The sequence below is a fragment of the Macaca thibetana genome, chromosome 14 (genome assembly GCF_024542745.1).
Source record: "Macaca thibetana thibetana isolate TM-01 chromosome 14, ASM2454274v1, whole genome shotgun sequence".
In the NCBI taxonomy this organism is placed as follows: Eukaryota; Metazoa; Chordata; class Mammalia; order Primates; family Cercopithecidae; genus Macaca; species Macaca thibetana.
Genome location: NC_065591.1, coordinates 110093187 through 110113967, shown reverse-complemented (window position 1 = coordinate 110113967; position 20781 = coordinate 110093187). Strand labels below are relative to the sequence as shown.

The 20781-nt window shown below is 42.6% G+C and overlaps 3 protein-coding genes and 1 long non-coding RNA gene across 11 annotated transcripts in view; 1 reads left to right on the top strand and 3 right to left on the bottom strand.

The window, feature by feature from the left end:
• UBE4A (ubiquitination factor E4A) overlaps positions 1-5559 on the bottom strand; it is a 41294-nt gene extending 35735 nt beyond the window's left edge. For 2 of the 4 annotated variants that reach the window (XM_050758393.1, XM_050758392.1), the window contains exons 1-2: positions 5456-5548; positions 217-347 (exon numbers count right to left, since the gene is read on the bottom strand). The gene's annotated coding sequence lies outside the window, so the exon portion shown is untranslated. Of the gene's footprint in view, positions 1-216; positions 348-5455 lie in introns of all 4 variants that reach the window. The other 2 variants (XM_050758390.1, XM_050758391.1) reach the window with 2 other exon arrangements.
• The window catches only part of ATP5MG (ATP synthase membrane subunit g), a 249536-nt gene that overhangs the window by 46022 nt on the left and 182733 nt on the right, over positions 1-20781 (bottom strand). The gene's annotated exons all lie outside the window — the stretch shown is intronic.
• The window catches only part of LOC126936081 (uncharacterized), a 184068-nt gene that overhangs the window by 73900 nt on the left and 89387 nt on the right, over positions 1-20781 (top strand). The gene's annotated exons all lie outside the window — the stretch shown is intronic.
• On the bottom strand, positions 9328-20781 carry LOC126936067 (T-cell surface glycoprotein CD3 gamma chain). 3 transcript variants are annotated; one of them, XM_050758453.1, is made up of 7 exons: positions 20612-20776; positions 15702-15725; positions 14787-15011; positions 14086-14217; positions 12756-12799; positions 11932-12015; positions 9328-11277 (listed from the first exon to the last, which is right to left on the bottom strand). In XM_050758453.1, exons 1-6 carry the CDS (start codon positions 20748-20750, stop codon positions 11950-11952), a joined length of 630 nt encoding a protein of 209 aa, XP_050614410.1. In that variant the 5' UTR covers positions 20751-20776; the 3' UTR covers positions 9328-11277; positions 11932-11949. The 3 variants fall into 3 exon arrangements, with proteins under 3 accessions (XP_050614410.1, XP_050614411.1, XP_050614409.1); XM_050758452.1 differs by having other exon boundaries at positions 9329-11296; positions 20612-20772; XM_050758454.1 differs by lacking the exon at positions 15702-15725 and having other exon boundaries at positions 9328-11296; positions 20612-20781.

The following is a 20781-nucleotide window of genomic DNA, read 5'->3' as shown; positions in this document are numbered from 1 at the left end:
GAAGCAGTTTAGCTGTATGTTGTGGGTTTTTAACATAGATTAAGCAATCTATTTATTTCTAGGCTTAAAAATACTGATATTTCTTCCATTAAAAATTAAATGGTCTTTGCTTCATGCTATATCTAACCTTCACTGTTTACCTGATTTCTTAAAATAATACTGAAGAAACACAAATTTCAACGGTCAGGTCTACTGTGTAATATGAAATATATATACCTCAAAGGTGTTTAGTAGAGCTGACTGAGCCTGCATTCACACTCTTCTGATTACATTTCCTCATTCGAGACCAAGGGAACTCAGTGGCACAAAAGAATAAGCAGCGCTCCCTGAAAGGCTTTCTCCCCTTTCTGAAATTTTAAAGCCATGACATAGAAATATTAAATACAACTCTGAAAAGGGTGGGAAGAGACAAAGGGTATGAATGTTCTGCTCACAAGGATCTTGAACTGCTACAAGGACAGAGACCTTAGAAATAGTGGGGGTAGGGGTACAAAGGAAGAAAAAAAGAACATTTGATCTACCTTTAGTTTATTGAGGCAAGACTCCTCACAGGATCATGTTAACAAAAGTTAATGTGGGCCAGGTGCAGTGGCTCATGCCTGCAATCCCAGTACCTTGGGAGGCTGAGGCAGGTGGATCACCTGAGGTCAGGAGTTCAAGACCAGCCTGGCCAACATGGTGAAACCCCATCTCTACTAAAACACGAAAATTAGCCGGGTGTGGTGGCTGGCAGGTGCCTGTAATCCCAGCTACTTGGGAGGTGGGAGGCTGAGGCAGGAGAAATGCTTGAACTCAGGAGGCAGAGGTTGCAGAGAGCCGAGATCACACCACTGCACTTCAACCTGGGTGACAGAGCGAGGCTTCGTCTCAAAAAAAAAAAAAAAAAAAAAAAACCCCAAAACTAATGTGGTCGAAAAAGTTACCCTTATTTACCAGAAAAAGAGATGATTTATAACATTTCTTGACAATTCTGAGGCATCTTCAGCACCTGCTTCATGCTCCTCTGCCATTTTTTCCACACAAGAGCTAACGGCTAATTAGCTGCAATGACTTAGGCAGTCTAGTCTCCTCTCAGTGCAGCTCAAAGCTTTACTTCAAGGAATTTAACTGTTATTTGGATTTTTAGTAGAGATGGGGTATCACCATGTTGGCCAGGCTGGTCTTGAACTCCTGACCTCAAGTGATCCTCCCACCTTGGCCTCCTAAAGTGCTGGGATTATAGGCATGAGTCACTGCACTTAGCCTTCTGTATTTTATTTTTTGCTATGTATATTTTATTTATTTATTTATTTGAGATGGAGTCTCGCTCTGTCGCCCAGGCTGGAGTGCAGTGGCCGGACCTCAGCTCGCTGCAAGCTCCGCCTCCCGGGTTTACGCCATTCTCCTGCCTCAGCCTCCCGAGCAGCTGGGACTACAGGCGCCCGCCACCTCGCCCAGCTAATTTTTTGTATTTTTTAGTAGAGACAGGGTTTCACCATGTTAGCCAGGATGGTCTTGATCTCCTGACCTCGTGATCCACCTGTCTCGGCCTCCCAAAGTGCTGGTATTACAGGCTTGAGCCACCGTGCCCAGCCTGCTATGTATATTTTAGTCAAGCTTAATAATGTAAAAAGGGAAAGATACCATATTTAGTATTGAAATTAATGAGGGGGCTTTTCCCCATGTAATTACTGCATAAGTTTAATTATTTCCTCTAGTAAATGTAAAACCACCAAGAATTGTCTTATTGTTAGCTGACCACCCTTCTACTTCCATCCTAAAACACCTCAAATTCCAGAGGTATTTTTAAAAAGTATACTGAGCTTTTGTTATTTTTCTCTCTAAAACATCACATTCATTTTTTCCTTTGGGTATCCACTCCACTCAATCCAGAAGAGGTTGACCAGTTCAGAAGGGGTTGACTTCACCCACTAGCCCCAGGAATGAACATACAAGTCTGGCTGGGCTAAAAAGAATACAGCATTTTCCGGCCAAAGCAACTGATCCAGGAGTGGGCAAAAGACACTATGGAGGCCTAACAGAGTCAATGAATACCAGCTTCATGACTTCAGTTGAACCTACAGAAAAGTGTGTTTTTTCCTGCTTGAGTTGCTAGGCCGGTAAGTTAGAGTTGCCATCTTTACACCATTTAGAAAAGGCCTAGCCTAAAACCAAGGCAACATACACTAGAAAATAGAATTGAGAGATGGAAAGAGAAGTCTGGACTTTTCAGTTATAAAAACCAATAAAATTTACCTAAGTGCCTAAACCAGTTTGATGTTTTTTAAAACACAACTGAAAAGTGGCGAGATTATTACAAAGGACATGCATCACCTGCAACACATAAGCAGAAAGAAAGCTGAAAGCCAGGAATACAGCACATATGACAGAGAAGCTCTTAAGACTATCAAGAAGGCCAGGCACAGTGGCTCATGCCTATAATCCCAGCACTTTGGGAGGCTAAGGCGGGCAGATCATGAGGTTAGGAGTTCGAGACCAGCCTGACCAACATGGTGAAACCCCATCTCTACTAAAAACACAAAAAAATGTAGCCAGGTGTGGTGGCGTGCACCTGTAATCCCAGCTACTCAGGAGGCTGAGGCAGGAGAATGGCTTGAACCTGGGAGGCAGAGGTCGCAGTGAGCCAAGATCATGCCACTGCACTCCAGCCTAGGCAACAGAGGGAAACTGTCTCAAAAAAAAAAAAAAAAAAAAAAAAAAAAAAAAAAAAAAAAAAAGACTACCAAGATAAACAAGAAGAATTTATCACCATAAATTGCATTACTTCCTTCTTTCTCCATACTATACTGTTGCACTGTATAAAGAAGCTAGCTTTCTACATTTTACCTCTACTTTTACTAGGAGTTTAAACTTTCTGCATTGTATTTCTAAGCAGATCTGCATTGCTAGGCTGTAAGCTCTTCTGATTACATGTTCATATCTGATTATTCTCTCTTCTGTGTCTAGCATTATACATCACAATCACACAATCCTAAATAAGTAGTTATTGAATGGCTTCAATCTTACACGTAGTTCTTTCTGAACTCCTTGTAATCAACAGCATCACCGTGACCATGATCCTACTTCAAGGTAAGGGCTTTACTACTTGTCTTAGGTTGCAGTGGAAGGTCAAGCTACCAGGCTAGATGCTGGTTCTTTGGTATCTTGGCATGTGTAGAATGGTGGATGGAAATAAGTCTCTGTTGTCATCTCTACTATCTGTGAAAAACAAAAAGGTTCTCACCTACCTTTCACTAAGCTCATCTTTTTCACAGGTACGTCAAATCTGTGTACAAACTTTAGATTTGTTCAATGCACTTACCAAAGTAAATAAGAGTACCTAGATAATCACCCACTCTAAAGGTCTGATAAAATGAAACCTAAATATTTTGTTTAATATTCAATAATGTCACTCGGGATTTATAATCTCCTATTTTCAGGGCCGGGTGCAATATGTCACGCCTGTAATTCCAGCACTTTGGGAGGCCAAGGTGGACAGATTACTTGAAGTCAGAAGTTTGAGACCAGCCTGGCCAATGTGGTGAAACCCTACTAAAAGTGATTACAGGCGCACACCACCACACCTTAGCCAGGCTGTAATCCCAGTTACTTGGGAGGCTGAGGCAGGAGGATCACTTTAAACTGGGAGATGGAGGTTGCCATGAGCTGAGATCACGCCACTGCACTCCAGAGCAGAGCCTGGGCGACACAGTCAGACTCTGTCCCCCCCCACAAAAAAAAATATATATGTATACACACACACACATATGTGTATATGTGTGTGTATATATCGTGTATATATACACACATATATATGTGTATATGTATGTGTGTATATATATACACGTGTGTGTGTGCATATATATATACACATATATATGTATACATATTTTTTCCTATTTTCAACACCATACAGAGATACAACACTATCCTGTTGTCAGACACTTTGGGATGGTACAACTACCAATCCTTAGAAGCTTTTGGATTTGATTCTTTTAAAATATGACCTCCTTGAAAACAAGTTTCACTCTGATATACCTGCTGCAAAGATCTATATCTATAATAGCTGTCCTACAAAATTCTGTCACCTCCTCCTGATTCAAGCTTTGTTTATGAATAGTACCACTAATCCTTTAAGACCATTGTCAGCTCTCATGAACACACAACTGTGTTAACATCAGACTTGGTTTTTTTTTTTTTTTTTTTGAGACGGAGTCTTGCTCTGTTGCCCAGGCTGGAGTGCAGTGGCACAATCTCGGCTCACTGTAAGCTCCGCCTCCCGGGTTCACGCCATTCTCCTGCCTCAGCCTCCCGAGTAGCTGGGACTACAGGCGCCCGCCACCACGCCCGGCTAATGTTTTGTATTTTTAGTAGACACGGGGTTTCACCGTGTTAGCCAGGACGGTCTCGATCTCCTGACCTCGTGATCCGCCCGCCTTGGCCTCCCAAAGTGCTGGGATTACAGGCATGAGCCACCGCGCCCGGCCGGTATTGTTTTTAAACAGAAATATCTGGAACACTTTGTAAAACTGGGATTGTCAAAATCAAGCTCTATCAAATCATATCCTCCCACAAGGTCTGTGCCCTGGTAAATAATACATATATCATTTTAAAATAGAAATTAAAATATCAATTTAAAATATAAATTAAAAAACAATTTTCGTTGTTGTATGTTTCACCTAACACTATTAGGCCAGACGAATGTGGCAACAAAATTCCATCAACACATCTATCTGCAACCTAGAAGGATGTCAAGTCAAAAAGCAGACAGCAGTCCTTCTTGGATCCCATTTTATCGCAGGTGGGCTTCCACGTGACGCCAAAACAGTAAATGACAGTGAGACTAAACACATGCTTGCTCTCAGGGCATACAACTGAACCTAAAGGGAAGGCTCATCAAATATAAGGTCATGAGCCATGGTCACTCAATTTTAGAAGTGTCTTCTAAACCCAAGGAAACATGAAGCAGAGTGACCCAAGAGTTTTCTGAGGTGAACTCATCACCTGCCTTAAGAAATGTCAACACCCTGACGTATGCATTCAACTGGTTTGCTTACGACTCGCGATTAATCTTATCTTCTTGGCATCTGCCTATTTGTTATCTATTCTTCATATTTGATCCTTCCATGTTCCATAAGGGATTGGCAGGAAGGAGGGAGATCCACCCGCCTGGGGCACGTTCTAGAGAAAGTAAGTCAAAGATAATGCAACGATAGCGCTCCGGCCTGTTCAGGAGGGGCTTGGCAAAGATGGGGACAGAAATGTACAGAGAGACATCAGAAGCTGGGGCACTGTAAGGGGTTCCAAATCAGACAGGGTCGAAGTTCAAGAAAGAGAAGGTGCCTGGTTAGGAAAGCACAGGAGAAGGAATTTGGAGAAGATAAGAGTGAACAGGCATTAAGTGGCATTGGACTAGCAGAAAATATCACAATGCAAAGTCAATGACCCCGTCCCCTGAAGCTATTGCCTGTCTTACCAGAGCCTGAAGGGCTAGCAGCGACGACACGACAGAATCTCAGCGGCCGAAAGGTTCCCACTTCCGACTCAGCACATCAACCGGAAGTTACGTCATCAACAAGCGCCGGGGTTTGTGGAAGTTCATCTCCGCGCCGGAAGCACCGTGTGCAGGCTCACCCGGGGGACTGGCGCGCAAATCCGCCTACAGCGCATGCGCTAGCTGTATAGCTGCGGACTGGAGGCGGGGCGGAAGTGGCAGGAAGTGGCCTGGGGTCGGATTGTGGGGACGGGAGTGGGTCCACCTGGCAGTGCACTTTGGAGTGTGGAATATGAGGCTGGGTTTTGGAAACCAGCGTACCGAGGGCAGATAAAACTGTGATCCCTGGCTCTGCTCGCGACCTCTGTTGGGGGTCTGCTCTCTTATTTTCCCACCAGTCCTATACCTTTTTGAAGCAGCTTCTGCTACTCTCTATTATTCAAAGGGATGACACTAATAGCAATAACAACTAAAAGTTTGTTATTGTGCTGTCTTCGGAGCAGTCTTTGGAGTGTGCTATCTTTGATTGGATTTCAGTTTTCTTCTCTGTGAAGTGGAGATGGTATACATCCTACAAGGTTGTTTTTGAGATACACATAAATGGCCGGGCACAGTGGCTCACGCCTGTAATCCCAGCACTTTGGGAGGCCGAGAGGGGCGGATCACGAGGGCAAGAGATCAGGATACACATAAATAATAAAGGAAATAATTTTCAAGAGTTAAAAGCGCTGTGCAAGTGAAAATTCACAGAATGAGAGAAAATAGTTGCAACTCATATATCTGATAAAGGATTAATATCTAAAATATATAAAGAACTACAAGAACAAAAAAACCCCAAACAGTTCAGTTCAAAAAAGGGCAAAGGACTTGAATAGACATTTCTCCAAAGAAGATACATTCCAAGAGAATAACTATCCACTTGGTATCTGTGGGGGATTTGTTTCAGGACCCCCTGGGTACCAAAATCCATGGATGCTCAAGTTCCTTATACAAAATGATGCAGTATTTGCATATAAACTATGCACATCCTCCTGTGTCATCCTAGATATGCCTAAGTCATCTCTAGATCACTTATAATACCTAATACAATGTAAATCTAAATAGTGTTGTATTGTTTAGGGAATAATGACAAAAAGTCTGTACATGTTCAGTACAGATGAAATTTGTTTTGGAATATTTCCAATTCATGGTTGGTTGAATCCATAGATGGAGTCCACATATATGGAAGGCCAACTGTACAAATTGTGGATAAGCATATGAAAGAGTGCTCAACATCGCTCGTCTTTAGGGAAATGAGAATAAAACGTAATACCTACTAGGATGGCTATTATATATAAAAAAAGGAAAGTAATTGTTGGCAGATGTGGAGAAATTGAAACCCTATGCATTGCTCATGGCAACGTTAAATAGTCCAGACTTTTTGGAAAAACAGTTTGATGATTCCCCAAAAAGTTAAACATAGTATAACCATGTGATCAAGCAATTCCGCTTTGACATAGATGTTCAAAATAACTGAAAGCAGGAACTTAGATACTTGTATACCTATGTTTACAGTAGCATTATTCATAATAACCAAAAGGTGGAAACAACCCAGAATGTCCATCAACAGACGAATGCATAAACAAAATATGGTATATAGCTACAGATGACTTATTCAGCCTTGAAAAAGAATGAAGTTCTGATACATGCTGAAACACTGATGAACCTTGAAAACATTATGCTAAGTGAAATGGGCCAGACAGAAAGGACTAAATACTGTTTGATTCAATTTATATGTGGTACCCAGAATAGGCACGTTCCTTGAGAGAGAAAGTATAATAGAGGTCACCGGGGATTGGAGGGAGAGGGGAACGTGAGTTATTTTCTAATGGGTACCAAGTTTCTGTTTAGGATGATGAAAAAGTTCTGAAATGGGTAGTGATGATGGCTACACATTGTGGATATATTTAATACCATTGAATGGTACACTTAAAAATAGTTAAAATGGGGTTGGGTGCAGTGGCTCATGCCTGTAATTCCAGCACTGTAGGAAGCCGAGGTGGGCAGATCACTTGTAGTCAGGAGTTCGAGACCAGCCTGGCCAACATAGTGAAACGCTGTCTCTACTAAAAATACAAAAATTAGCTGAGTGTGTTGATGTGCGCCTGTAATCTCAGCTACTTGGGAGGCTGAGGCAGGAGAATCACTTGAACTCGGGAGGAAGAGGTTGCAGTGAGCCGAGATTGTGCCACTGCACTAGAGTGCCTGGATGACAGAGTGAGACTCTGTCTCAAAAAAAAAACAAAAAAAAAAAAACCAAAAACAAAAAAAACCCAAAAAAAAAAAAAAAGAAAAAGAAAACGAAAAAGAAAAAGATTAAAATGGTAAATTTTAGGTTATATATGTTTTACCACACACACACAAAATGCCCTGGGCAATCTTAATGTGCCTACCACTGTTACAGTTCCTAAAGATACCGTAGTGAAAAAATGTAAGTCTTTTCCTTCTTGGAGCTTATAATCTGGTAAGTTGGGTTGTAACAGCATTTAAAATTAATGGTCACAAGATGAATAATTCAATAATATTTTTGGAATAACTGGGTAACTATCTGTATTTAAAGTTGGTTACTACATTAGATCTGATGCTAACATCAATTCAAGATGGGTCAAAGATGTAAATGCATAAAATAAAACCATAAAAATGCTAGAGGAATTCATGGGGGAACTTTTAAAAAAGGATAATTTTAAAATGGAGGAAGACTTTCTAAAATGAAACATAACCTAGAGGTCATAAGAGACCAGTGAATTCTACTACATGCAAATATTTATAAAGTGTGCATGAAAAACTAACCATAAGCAAAGTTAAAAAACACATAAAGTTGGAAAAAGACTTGCAACTAATATCACAAAAGACCTAGTTTCCCAAATATGTAAGGGGTTAGTGTAAGTCAGTAAGAAAAAGACCAAAGATGTGAACTTACATATCATGAGAAGGAAAAACAAATGGTTTACTCCAGTTTTTTTTTTGAGACGGGGTTTCACTCTTGTTGCCCAGGCTAGAGTGCAAATGGTGCAATCTTGGCTCACTGCAGCCTCCACCTCCCAGGTTCAAACAATTCTCCTGCCTCAGCCTCCTGAGTAGCTGGGATTACAGGTACCCACCACCACACCCAGCTTATTTTTTGTATTTTTAGTAGAGACAGGGTTTCGCCATGTTGGCTAGGCTGGTCTCGAACTACTGGCCTCAGGTGATCCACCCGCCTTGGCCTCCCAAAGTGCTGGGATTACAGGTGTGAGCCACCACGCCCAGCCTCCAATTTTTAATAAGAAAAATGTAAACTAAAATTATAGTGAGAGGCCATTCAGGTTGGCATGATTCAAAAGGTTAATAATACACTGTTGGAACATGTGTGGAATAGCAGGCACTTTTGTTTATTGTTATTGGTAGTATATATTGGTACAACCTGGCTGGGCACAGTAGCTCACACCTGTAATCCCAGCACTTTGGGAAGATGAGGTGGGAGGATCACTTGACCCCAAGAGTTTGAGACTGGCTTGAGCAACATAGTGAGACCCTGTCTCTATATAAAAAAAAATTAAACAATTAGCTGGATATAGTGGCACATGCCTGAAATCTCAGCTACTCAGGAGGCTGAAGTAGGAGAATTGCTTGAGCCTGGGCAGTCGAGGCTGCAGTGAGCCAATGTCATGCCACTGCACTCCAGCCTGAGCAACAGAGCAAGACCCTGTCATATATGTGTGTATATACATATACACACACACACTTGTGTCATATATATATACTTGTGTGTATGTGTGTTGTGTTTACAACTGCTATAAAGTGAAATTTGGCAATAGATAATAAAATTAAAAATGCAAATACAAGTGTCCAAAAATTCAATTTATTTGTATTGGTTACAAATAGACTTATGTGTGTTCAAAATGACATTTATCGTTAGAGCTAAAACTGTAAAACTGTAAAAAGTATAAAAAGAAGACAGGAGAAAATATTTGTAACTGTGGGTTTGGTAAAGATTTATTAGACATGATACCAAAAGCACAATATATAGAAGAAAAAAATCGATAAAATGTACTTCAAAATTCAAACCTTTTGCTCTTCAAAAGACACAATTAAGAAAAACAAACCATAGATTGGTAGAAAATATTTCCAAATCATATATCTGATAAAGGACTTATATCAAAAATATATGCAAAAAAAGAAGACAAATAAGCTAACTTAAAAATGGGCAAAAGATTTGAATAGACATTTCACTAAAAATATGTGAATGGTTAATAAACACATGAAAGAATACTCAGCATGGTTAGTCTCTAGGGAAATGCAAATTAAGACCATAATAAAATACCATATTAAACCCATAGACTGGCTGTATTAAAATACAGTTACGGGCCTGGCCCGGTGGCTCACGCCTGTAATCCCAGCACTTTGGGAGGCCGAGGGAGGCAGATCATTTGAGGTCAGGAATTCGAGACCAGCCTGGCCAACATGGTGAAACCCTGTCTCTACTAAATACACAAAAAAATGAGCCGGGCATGGTGGTGCGTGCCTGTAGTCTCAGCTACTGGGGAGGCTGAGGCAAGAGAATTGCTTGAACCTGGGAGGTGGAGGTTGCAGTGAGCTGAGATTGCACCACTGCACTCCAGCCTGGGCCACAGAGCAAGACTCCATCTCAAAAAAAAAAAAAAAAAAAAAGAAAAGAAAATGTCCTAAAGCCGGATTATGGTAATGGTTGTACAATTACTTGAATTTACTAAAACTTTTTGAGAACAGGTGAAATCACTTTAAGACGGGTGGATTTAATGGCATGTAAATTATGCTTCAATGCAATTATTTTTAAAAATGATATTTCACAAGGTTAGTCATTGCAGAATTGTTGTAAGAGCAAAAGATTGGAACCAACTTAAATATCCATTGATAGATAATGGGTTAAACAAATCATAGTCTATTTGTACAATATGGCTGTATTAAAAAGCAGTTCTTCATATAATGGTATGCAATAATCTCACAAGATGTATAATTTGATATCATTTGTCTAAAAGATAGGGGAAGGGAGGACAGTATGTATTTGAGAATGTGCTCATATATGCCTAGAATACCTCCAGAGAGATATATAAGGAGCTAGTTTTAAGATCGGGCGTGGTGGCTCACACCTGTAATCCCAGCACTTCAGGAGGCCGAGGCGGGCGGATCACTTGAGGTCAGGAATTCCAGACCAGCCTGGCCAATAGAGCGAAACCCTGGCTCTACTAAAAATTCAAAAATTAGCCGGGTGTGGTGGTGGCGCCTGTAATCCCAGCTGCCCGGGAGGCTGAGGCGGGAGAATCGCTTGAACCCAGGAGGCAGAGGTTCCAGTGAGCCCAGATGGTGCCACTGCACTTCAGTCTGGGTGACAGAGCAAGACTGTCTCAAAAAAAAAAAAAAAAAAAAAAGAGAGAGAGAAACAGTATGTCTCTGAAGAGGGCAACTAGGTCGCAGGGGATGGTGGTGGAGGGAGATCTTTCACTGAATATTTGAGCCATGTGAATTATGGTCTATACAAAAATGAAATAAAAATCACAACACAAAAAATTATATCAAATCGAGGGGGTTATTTGATCTTTTCATTTTTCTTTTACAATTTTCTCCAATAGGTGGCGCTTCTGAAACACCATACTTGTTTTTATTTTTATTTTATTTGAGAAAACCCCAAATGTGCTCTGATGGCCTTTCTTCTCCATTTGTCACCTCTGGGAACCTTGAGTCTAGATTTAGGGCTGAAAGTCTCTCTGCTAGGAGCTTTCCAAAATGCATTGCTTTGATTCTGGGAACTGAATAGAAGGAGAACACCTGGATTAAAAAAAGAAAAATTGCAATTGGTTCAAAAAAACCAAATAATGCTTTCAACCCTGTCTTCCTGATAGAAACCTCAGATAGATTAATTGAATCGTAACTTCTGACAGATTGACTTGTTGATTGGAAGGTTAATATAGGTTAGTGGTTCTTAACCAGGGATGATTTTGCCCTGAAGGTGATGTTTGGACACATTTGGTAACGTCTGGACACATTTTTGATTGTCACACTGGACAATCTACCAGCATCTGGTGGAGACAGGCCAGGGATGCTTCCATAACTCCTACAATGCACAGGTTAGCCCCTCATCACAAATAATTATTAGCCTAAAATGTTAATGGTATAGATAATGAGAAATTTTAATGTAGGTTAAGATTAATATTCAGCATCTCTATGGCTTGAGGCCCTGCTCTGACAGGATTTACAGATACTTAAAATTCATATTTTCCTAGGCTAAGACAATCAGTATGGCCCCAGAATTTTTAGAAAAGAGTACCCCAAACCACCTCCCAATCCCTGATCCCCAGAGTCTGATCCTTATAGCCACTTAGGGAAGGGAGCTAGACTTAGAAGCAATTGGGAGGGCAGTTGATGCAAGGGTCCTTTATTAGAACTGGCATTGAAGAACCCACCTACTCTGAGTCCTGAGTTCAATTCCTCCTCAACTGGTTTCCTTGAAGGTGACTGTACTGGTCATCTTCTCGATCCTTGAGGGGCTGGAAAGGACAGCACAGTCATAAGGTCATTTTTTCCATCCTCTATTAATTAATTTGATGCATGTTTATTGAATGCTTTTTATATGTGAGAGTTTGGAGTGGGTAGTACTTCATGGTCCTGAGGATGGAAAGAGGAAAAGGAGATGGAGGCTCTGTCTTTTTTCTTTTCTTTTCTTTTTCTTTTTCTGTTTTTTTTGAGATGGAGTCTTGCTCTGTTGCCCATGCTGGAGTGCAGTGGTGCAACCACAGCTCACTGCAACCTCGACCTCCTGGGTTCAAGTGGTCCTCCTGCCTCAGCCTCCTGAGTAGCTGGGACTACAAGTGTGCACCACCACGCCCAGTTAATTTTTTTTTTGTTTTTAGTAGAGACAGAGTTTCGTCAGGTTGGTCAGGCTTGTGTCGAATTCCTGACCTCAGGTGATTCGCCTGTTTTGGCTTCCCAAAGTACTGGGATTACAGGCGTGAGCCATGGCCTGTCTATAGTGAGTGCCCGGCCTGTCAAGAGTTTCTTTGTGTGTCCCTCTCAGTGTGTTCTTCAACTGGTGCTCACTAGATCCTGACCTCAGTCTCTGTCAATCCTTCTCTTTAGTTCATCTATTCTACCCAAAGTGATCTCATCATCTGGTATGCTGTTAGCAGTTTCTTACCTGTATAGGATCTTCCAAATAACATGCCCCTCAATCCCAAAGATTGACCCCCTCTAATTACAGCAATATCTCTTTTATTCTTCACCCCCTTACCTGGTAGAGCTGGTCATTAGGCAACAGAGTCTGCTTGTCTGAAGCTGCACAAAAAAGAAACAGAATCCACACAAGGTAGAATGCATAATAAATTGGGTTATATTCACAAAATAGAATACTGAATAACAGTAAGAGTTTTATATACACACAAGAGTATGGATAAAGCACATAATCACGTTGTTGAGTGAAAGAAGCTACTCACAAGAATACTTAGTATATGAGTCCACTTACATAAAGAACAAAAACAAGCAAAGTTAATCCTTGTTGTTAGAAGTCAGGACAATGCTCACTCTTGAGGATGGGTAGTGGCTGGAAGTGACCACAGGAGGGCTTCCATGGCATTGGTAATATTGTCTTTCTTAAATTATGTGCTGACTGCATGGGTGTGTTTGCTCTGTGAATTTTTTTTTTTTTTGAGCTGTATGCTTGTGATTCACTTTTCCGTACGTAAGGATTTACTTAAAATAGTTTTTTTTTGTTTTTTTTTTGAGACGGAGTCTTGCTCTGTCACCCAGGCTGGAGTGCAGTGGCACTATCTCGGCTCACTGCAAGCTCCGCCTCCCGGGTTCACGCCATTCTCCTGCCTCAGCCTCTGGAGTAGCTGGGACTACAGGCACCCACCACCATGCCCAGCTAATTTTTTGTATTTTTAGTAGAGATGGGGTTCCACCATGGTAGCCAGGATGGTCTCCATCTCCTGACCTCATGGTCTGCCCACCTCGGCCTCCCAAAGTGTTGGGATTACAGGCATGAGCCACTGTGCCCAGCCGGTTTTTTTTTTTTTTTTTTTTTTTTTTTTTTTTAACACAGAGGATAAATCAGAGGGCGTCGTATCTTGAGACAGGTGAACATGCTGTGATAACACCAAGTATCCTTTTCTCCTGTCTCAAAGAAATACAGCCTCACCCAACTATGCACATTAGCAAGAGGCACCAACTCAGTCTCTTCTATTGGGTACGTAATGGTAGGAGGAAAGCTGAGGGTCTCAGGTGGTCCCATCTCTCATCTGAGAGCATTCTTTTTTTTTTTTTTGAGACGGAGTCTTGCTCTGTCGCCCAGGTTGGAGTGCAGTGGCCAGATCTCAGCTCACTGGAAGCTCCGCCTCCCGGGTTTATGCCATTCTCCTGCCTCAGCCTCCCGAGTAGCTGGGACTACAGGCGCCCGCCACCACCCCCGGCTAGTTTTTTGTATTTTTTAGTAGAGACAGGGTTTCACCATGTTAGCCAGGATGGTCTCGATCTCCTGACCTTATGATCCGCCCTTCTCGGCCTCCCAAAGTGCTGGGATTACAGGCTTGAGCCACCGCGCCCGGCCAAGAGCATTCTTTTACCTCTTGACTGGCGAACTCCATCCTGTCCAGCAATGAAGTAGACCCCAACAGCAAGGAAGAAAATGCTGATGATTTCAGCAAAGACAAAGCCCAATATGGTGGCTGCATTTAGTTCAATGCAGTTCTGACACACTGTGGGGAAAAGGAGACAAACCTTCAGGGTGTGAAAGTTGTTTTTCCTGGATCTTTTTCTCCTGCCTATCAGCAATAATGCCCCTGTGGAGGGCAGCAGGCTGTTCCTTTGTGGGTGGCAGGGCAAGGGAAGGTCCTTGCGCCAAAACTCAATGCATCTTGATGTTCCTCAGTCCCCCAGGATTCCTGGGGAAGCCCATGGAGTATGTGGAACAAAGACTAGATGCTCTTCATGCTCCACTGTGCTCTAGTCCTCACTGCTGCTCACCTCATGATCGCCCCTGTCTCCCCAACCCCTTCATTCAACTCAGTTTATAGAAGGTGCTGAATTGCTCGAATGCATGGAGCCCACCCAAAGGTAAAAAAGTTTTACAGGACTGGCTGTGCTTTTGCAAAGAGGGCGAGGGAAGTATCTTATAGTATTTCAAAAGAGGCAAGCTGAAATTAAGAGAACCGGCGATAATCTCACTGTTGAGGATCTATTTCCACTTTCACTCCAGACAAAAAGCTCACCAGAGCAGCAAATACTGATTAATTTCAGGACAAACAGACCAAAGGGGATTACATACTTCTGTAATACACTTGGAGTGTTTTTGACTCGTCCTTTGATCCTTTACACTGATACACCCCTCGAGGGTCCTTGGTATTACTTCCCAGATTCCATTTATTTTTATGTGCAGTTAGGATGTCTATCATCTTCCCTTCTTTAAACCATGTGATATTTGTGCTTTTCACATGACAAGTCAGAAGTACTGAACCATCTTCTTGGTTATACACGTTAAGCTTGCGGTTTTCTGAAATGAGAAAAGCCATGGTTCCATTAAGGATCTTGCCTCTGAAATTCTCCCTGCTTCTGCATACCAGGAGATCATTAGAGTAGCGTTTCACAAACTTCGATGTGCACATGAATCACATGGGGATCTTGTTAAAATTTCAGGTGCTATTTAGTAGTTCTGGGGAGGGGAGATTCTGCATTACTAACATGCTCTCAGGTGACGCCAATATCTGCGTCAGGGGATGAAGTATAAAAGAGACATTGCTGTAATTAGCAGGGGTAAAACTTTGGGATTTGGGGGCATGTTATTTGGAAGGTATTATACAGGTAAGAAACTGCTAACAGCGTACCAGATGATGAGATCACTTTGGGCAGAATAGATGAAATAAAGAGAAGGATTGACAGAGACTGAGGTCAGGATCCCAGGTGACGCCAAAACCTGATGGTTCATGGGTCACAGTTTGAGATGTGTCTAGCTACTAGGGTCCTGTTTCTCCTGTAAGAGACCAGTTAAATGCTTAGCTACAGGCAAGCTGCCCAGAGCAGGTTATGTCAGGTCACTGATTTAGTTGACAATAGTGACATCACCTATCTACCCTCATCTTTTCATTCATTCTAAACTGTTTGCTCATGTAGGACTACTCTTGTAGGAAGCCAAATTTCCATCAATATTCTGAGTCTGAGTATAGAAAGAAGCCATTTCTCCTACCTTCAAATGATTGGGCCAAACTACCTGTAAAGACAGAAGAGAGATAGAGTATTAGCTGGGCATGGAGTTTTTCAGATGCCCTGAAGTATTTCCATGGTTATTTAAGGCCAACATGAAGAAAGATCCAAATCCATGAAAATGATAGTATCCATACTTAGTTATCTGGATTGTAGACTAGATCACCCAGCTGAATTCAAGGTGATAATAAATAATTTGTCTCATCTTTGTCCTGGTATCCTGGGAGGGTGTTTCTAACCCTTGGAATTTCATGAGTGACAGGAGTGGCTTTGTTATCTGTGGTGGACCCTTAGACCATACCTGAGTTTATGCCATGGCAATGACTCAGGATGGTGCTGGTCAAGACCAGCCATATGGTAAGAGGATTGCAGCTTGGAAACTAGTGGTATCAGCCCCAGGAAGGGAACCTAGAGATTGAGATCAGTCAAGTGGTCAATGATTCAATCAATCATGCCTATGTAAAGATACCTCAATAAAAACTTGGTGGAGCTTCCTGGTTGGTGAACCCATCAATGTGCTGGCAGAGTGTGGGAGAGTGCTGGGGGTGATGTGTTCTAATTCCATGGGGAGAAAGCATGAGGCTCTGTGTTCTGGACCCTCCTGGACCTTGCCCTTTTCATTTAGCTGGTTCTGATGTTATTTTTTAATAAAACTGAAATAGGAAGCACAGCACTTTCTTAAGTTCTGTGAGTTATTCTAGCAAAATATCAATGAGAAGGGTCATGGGAATCCTTAAGATTGTAGGCAGTTTGTCAGAAGTGTGAGTGGTCTGGGGTCCCCTGAACTTGTAGCTGGCATTTAAAGTGAGGGCAATCTGGTTGGGAACCATGCTCTTAACCTGTAGGGTCTGACACTAATTTGGGGGGTTAGCATCAGAATTGTATTGTAGTATATGTAAGTAAGGATATTGCCTATCCAGTCGAGAACACTCTGCTCTTTGAGCAGCTAATGCCCTGGCAAGGAGTGGGTGTGCACTATCCAAAGCCTTTAGGCTGAGTTCCTTATAAAATCTTCAGCCTTGGTGATCCTTTTCTTGTAGAAACCCTGGATGTCCCAGGGAAATTAGCTATTCAATTAGTCCTCAAATCTGTCTCAAAACTCAGAGTTGACTGGGAGCAGCGGCTCACGCCTGTAATCCCAGCACTTTGGGACACTGAGGTGGGCAGATTGCTTGAGCCTAGGAGTTAGAGACCAGCCTGGGCAACATGGTGAAACCCTGTCTCTACAAAAAAATACAAAAACATTAGCCGGGCATAGTGGTATGCACCTGTAGTCCCAGCTACTCAGGAGGCTAAAGTGGAAGGAACAGTTGAGCCTGGGAGGTGGAGGTTGCAGTGAGCCGAGATTGCACCACTGCACTCCAGCCTAGGTGTCAAACCAAGACTCTGTCTCAAAAAAACAAAAACAAACAAACAAACCTTAGGGTAGTAGAGTTGCATGGTAGACATACTACAGAGATCTGGCACTTGGATTCAATTCAATTAGATTTAATCCAAGCATTTAACGAGCACTATTATGACCTAAAATAATTAGATATTATGAAAGAAAAGAGTGCTGATATTAAGAATCAACTGCTGCTTCCAAAGTTTATGACGAAGTGAAAAAATTAAAACATATATGCAATTAATTTAATAGAACATATACATTATCTTTTAGTGCTTATATGACTGCATATGAAAAAAGGGTAGAAGCTATTAATTTTGACCAAGGGTGAGGGTCAGGGAAAGCTTAATAGAGGAAATGACATTTGTCTGGGCCCTGAAGAGTAAGCAGGAATGTACCAGACAGAGAAAGGCATTCTGAGTAGAAAGAATAGCTGAATAAGATACAGCTTTGAAAAAGGACAAGAGAGGTAGTGTGGCTAGAGGTGGAGTGTGTGTGATAGGGAGAGGTGGTCATGAGTCAAAGTATAATGGAAATAAAAGAAGTGAACCGTCTTAGAACCTCATGCAGAGCTGGATTATCTTTGAACAGTATCCAGTGCAGTGTCTGGAACATGGTAGGAACTTTATTTGTTGAATGAATGTGCAAATGAATAAATGAGCAAATGGGAGAAAAAGCAAGACAAACAGATAAATAAGTTTCTAACTAGTTATTCTCCTGACCACCTGGTCAGAAGACTGAGAGAAAACAGAGACCCCTCATTCTAAATTGGATTCAGGAAAGGAGATTGCACTGATCGTTGACATAGTTTTTAAAATTTTTTTTCGAGACATCTTTTTTTTTTTTTTCTTTCTCTGTCACTCAGGCTGAAGTGCAGTGGTGCGATCATGACTCACTGCAGCCTCGACCTCCTGGGCTCAAGCAATCCTCCCACTTCAGCTTCCCAAGTAGCTGGCATAAGTGCATGCCACCATGCCTGGCTAATTTTTGTAGTTTTTGTAGACACAGGGTATCCCTATTTTGCCCAGGTTGGTCTTAAACTCCTGGGCTCAAATGATCCTCCCTCCCTGGCCTCCCAAAGTGTTGGGATTGTAGCCTTGAGCCACTGTGCCTGGCCCATTGACATCTTTTAATGTTGCATATCTGAGTGAGGTTTCCTTTTAGGACTTAAGACGTCATGTAGCCACATTTCTTTTTTTTTTGTTTGTTTGTTTTTTTGTTTTTTTTTTGAGACGGAGTCTCACTCTGTCACAGAAGCTGGAGTGCAGTGGGCACCGTGTTGGATCACTGCAACCTCCATCTCCTGGGTTCAAGCAATTCTCCTGCCTCAGCCTCCTGAGTAGCTGGGATTACAGGCACTCACCACCATGCCCAGCTAATTTAAAAAATATTTTTAGTAGAGATGGGGTTTTACCATGTTGACCAGGATGGTCTCGAACTCCTGACCTCAGGTGATCCACCTGCCTCGACCTCCCAAAGTGCTGGGATTACAGGCGTGAGCCACCACGCCCATCCCTGCCACATTTCTGGATTGGCTGACATGAGAACTCCCAGACAGTGGAGGAGTTGTTCAAGTACACATAGCTCATTATGTGCCCAAGCTGGATCCAGAGCTCAGGTTTTCTTTTTTTTTTTTTTTTTTTTTTTTTGAGACGGAGTCTCGCTCTGTCACCCAGGGTGGAGTGCAGTGGCCGGATCTCAGCTCACTGCAAGCTCCGCCTCCCGGGTTCACGCCATTCTCCTGCCTCAACCTCCCAAGGAGCTGGGACTACAGGCGCCCGCCACCTCGCCCGGCTAATTTTTTGTATTTTTTTAGGAGAGACGGGGTTTCACCGTGTTAGCCAGCATGGTCTCGATCTCCTGACCTCGTGAGCCTCCCGTCTCGGCCTCCCAAAGTGCTGGGATTACAGGCTTGCGCCACCGCGCCCGGCCAGAGCTCAGGTTTTCTACTGCTCAACTCAATGCTCTTTCCACGATATGCAGCCACCTCACCTAGGCTTGAGAGTTGCTCCTCAACCTGTGTTGTCTTTAGCTGACTTTTCCTCCCATTTCTCTCAGAAATAATTCTATTCTAAACTCTCACTGTCCTCTTCAAGTCTCCCAACCGGCCATCACCCAGCTCAGTTTCTGCAGGTGGCATTGCCTCCCACCTGGATTTTTTTAGAACATGGAAGCTGTTATTGTCCTTTCTCCTTTAGCTTCCTTTCCCTTTATAAACCTATCTGTGGCCAGCACCGTTTGCACTTCCTTTCTTCCGGTCTTAGAGGGTAACGTTGCCTTCCCTTCTGTGCTCTTGACCCCACTCTTGACTCTGTCTTTCCACCATCAACTCCAGGACCCTGCTCTACTCATCATCTTCTCCTTTAGCTTAGAAATGTGCTCAAGTTTCTCTCACCCTCAGAAACATTTATTCTTAGACTCTACTTCCTCCTCGACCTACCAACCAGTCTATTCTCCCTCCTCATCCAAATTTCTTTAAAGAATAGTCTACACTTGCTGACCTCATCACCTGACCTTCACCTTCTACCAATTTTCACTTGGCTTCCACTCTCAATACCCCACTGAAACTGTGCTAAATCACCCATGGTGCATATTCTGCCACATCCCACAGACTTAAACTTTTAAATATATTCTTATATTAGTGGGCTCTCTTTAACATTTTATACTCTTGGTAATTCTCTCCTTCTAGAAGCTCTCTACTCCCTTGGTTTCCAAGGTAGTGCATACATTTGATTATTTCAGCTCTTTGATTCGCCTTTTATCTCTTTCCTGGAATTTTTTTTCTCTAACTGCCCCTTAAAATTGGTGCCCGCACTGTTCCATCTTCAGCCCCATCTTCCTCATATAGTATTATGTGACTTCAGCAAATTCCATGGTTTTAACTTTCCCAGTATGTCCAGACTCCAGGCATCAACCCAGTTCATTCACTTCCTGTTGGATATTTCCAACGGAGTATTCATGCAGGCACCTATGCTGTACCATACACTCAGTCTGGCACCATGAAAACTAATCTCTCCAATGAGACTGTGAGTTCTGTAGAGCATAAGTGTTTTATTCATTTTTATTTCCTCATGGCATATCACATATTAGGATCTCACCCATCTTTGTTGACCAGTTGGCTAACTGCCCAACTGAGTGAACGGACGTTTCATAGGTCGACTGCTAACCCCCAGCTCTGAAGTAGGGAACATATACTTTTTCCTTTTAGTTTCCTGGCCTATGCCCTTTTGGGCTGCGTTCAAATCTAAGATGGCGGTAACAGGGTCCTCTCTTTAGCCAGTGAAGTACTCTGTTTGCATTTTTCAGAGACAAGGATTCCTTCTCCTCCACGGGACACTGTTTCTCTCTAGCAGAGAACAGTTAAGAGGCTCCATTTTGCCCTTCTTTGAACTCTAAGGTGACAGCAGAGGTAGGCTCAAGGTTAGGGATCCCAATATTCCTGTCTCACTAGTGATGGGCTCTTCCCTTGAGCCCTTCCCCAGGCTGCCAGACCCCTAGTAGGCCCTTACCTTGAAGAAGAATGATAGCCAGGATGAAGCCAGTCAGGCCCTTCCCCTGTTCCATGTCAGTCTCTGTCCTCTGGCAAAAGCACAGAGCAGCCCTTAGCAGCCAGCCAGCCTGTGCAGCAGCTAGACTGGCTCCGCCCATCCCCGTTCGGGCTGGAGCCCTTGAGAGAAGG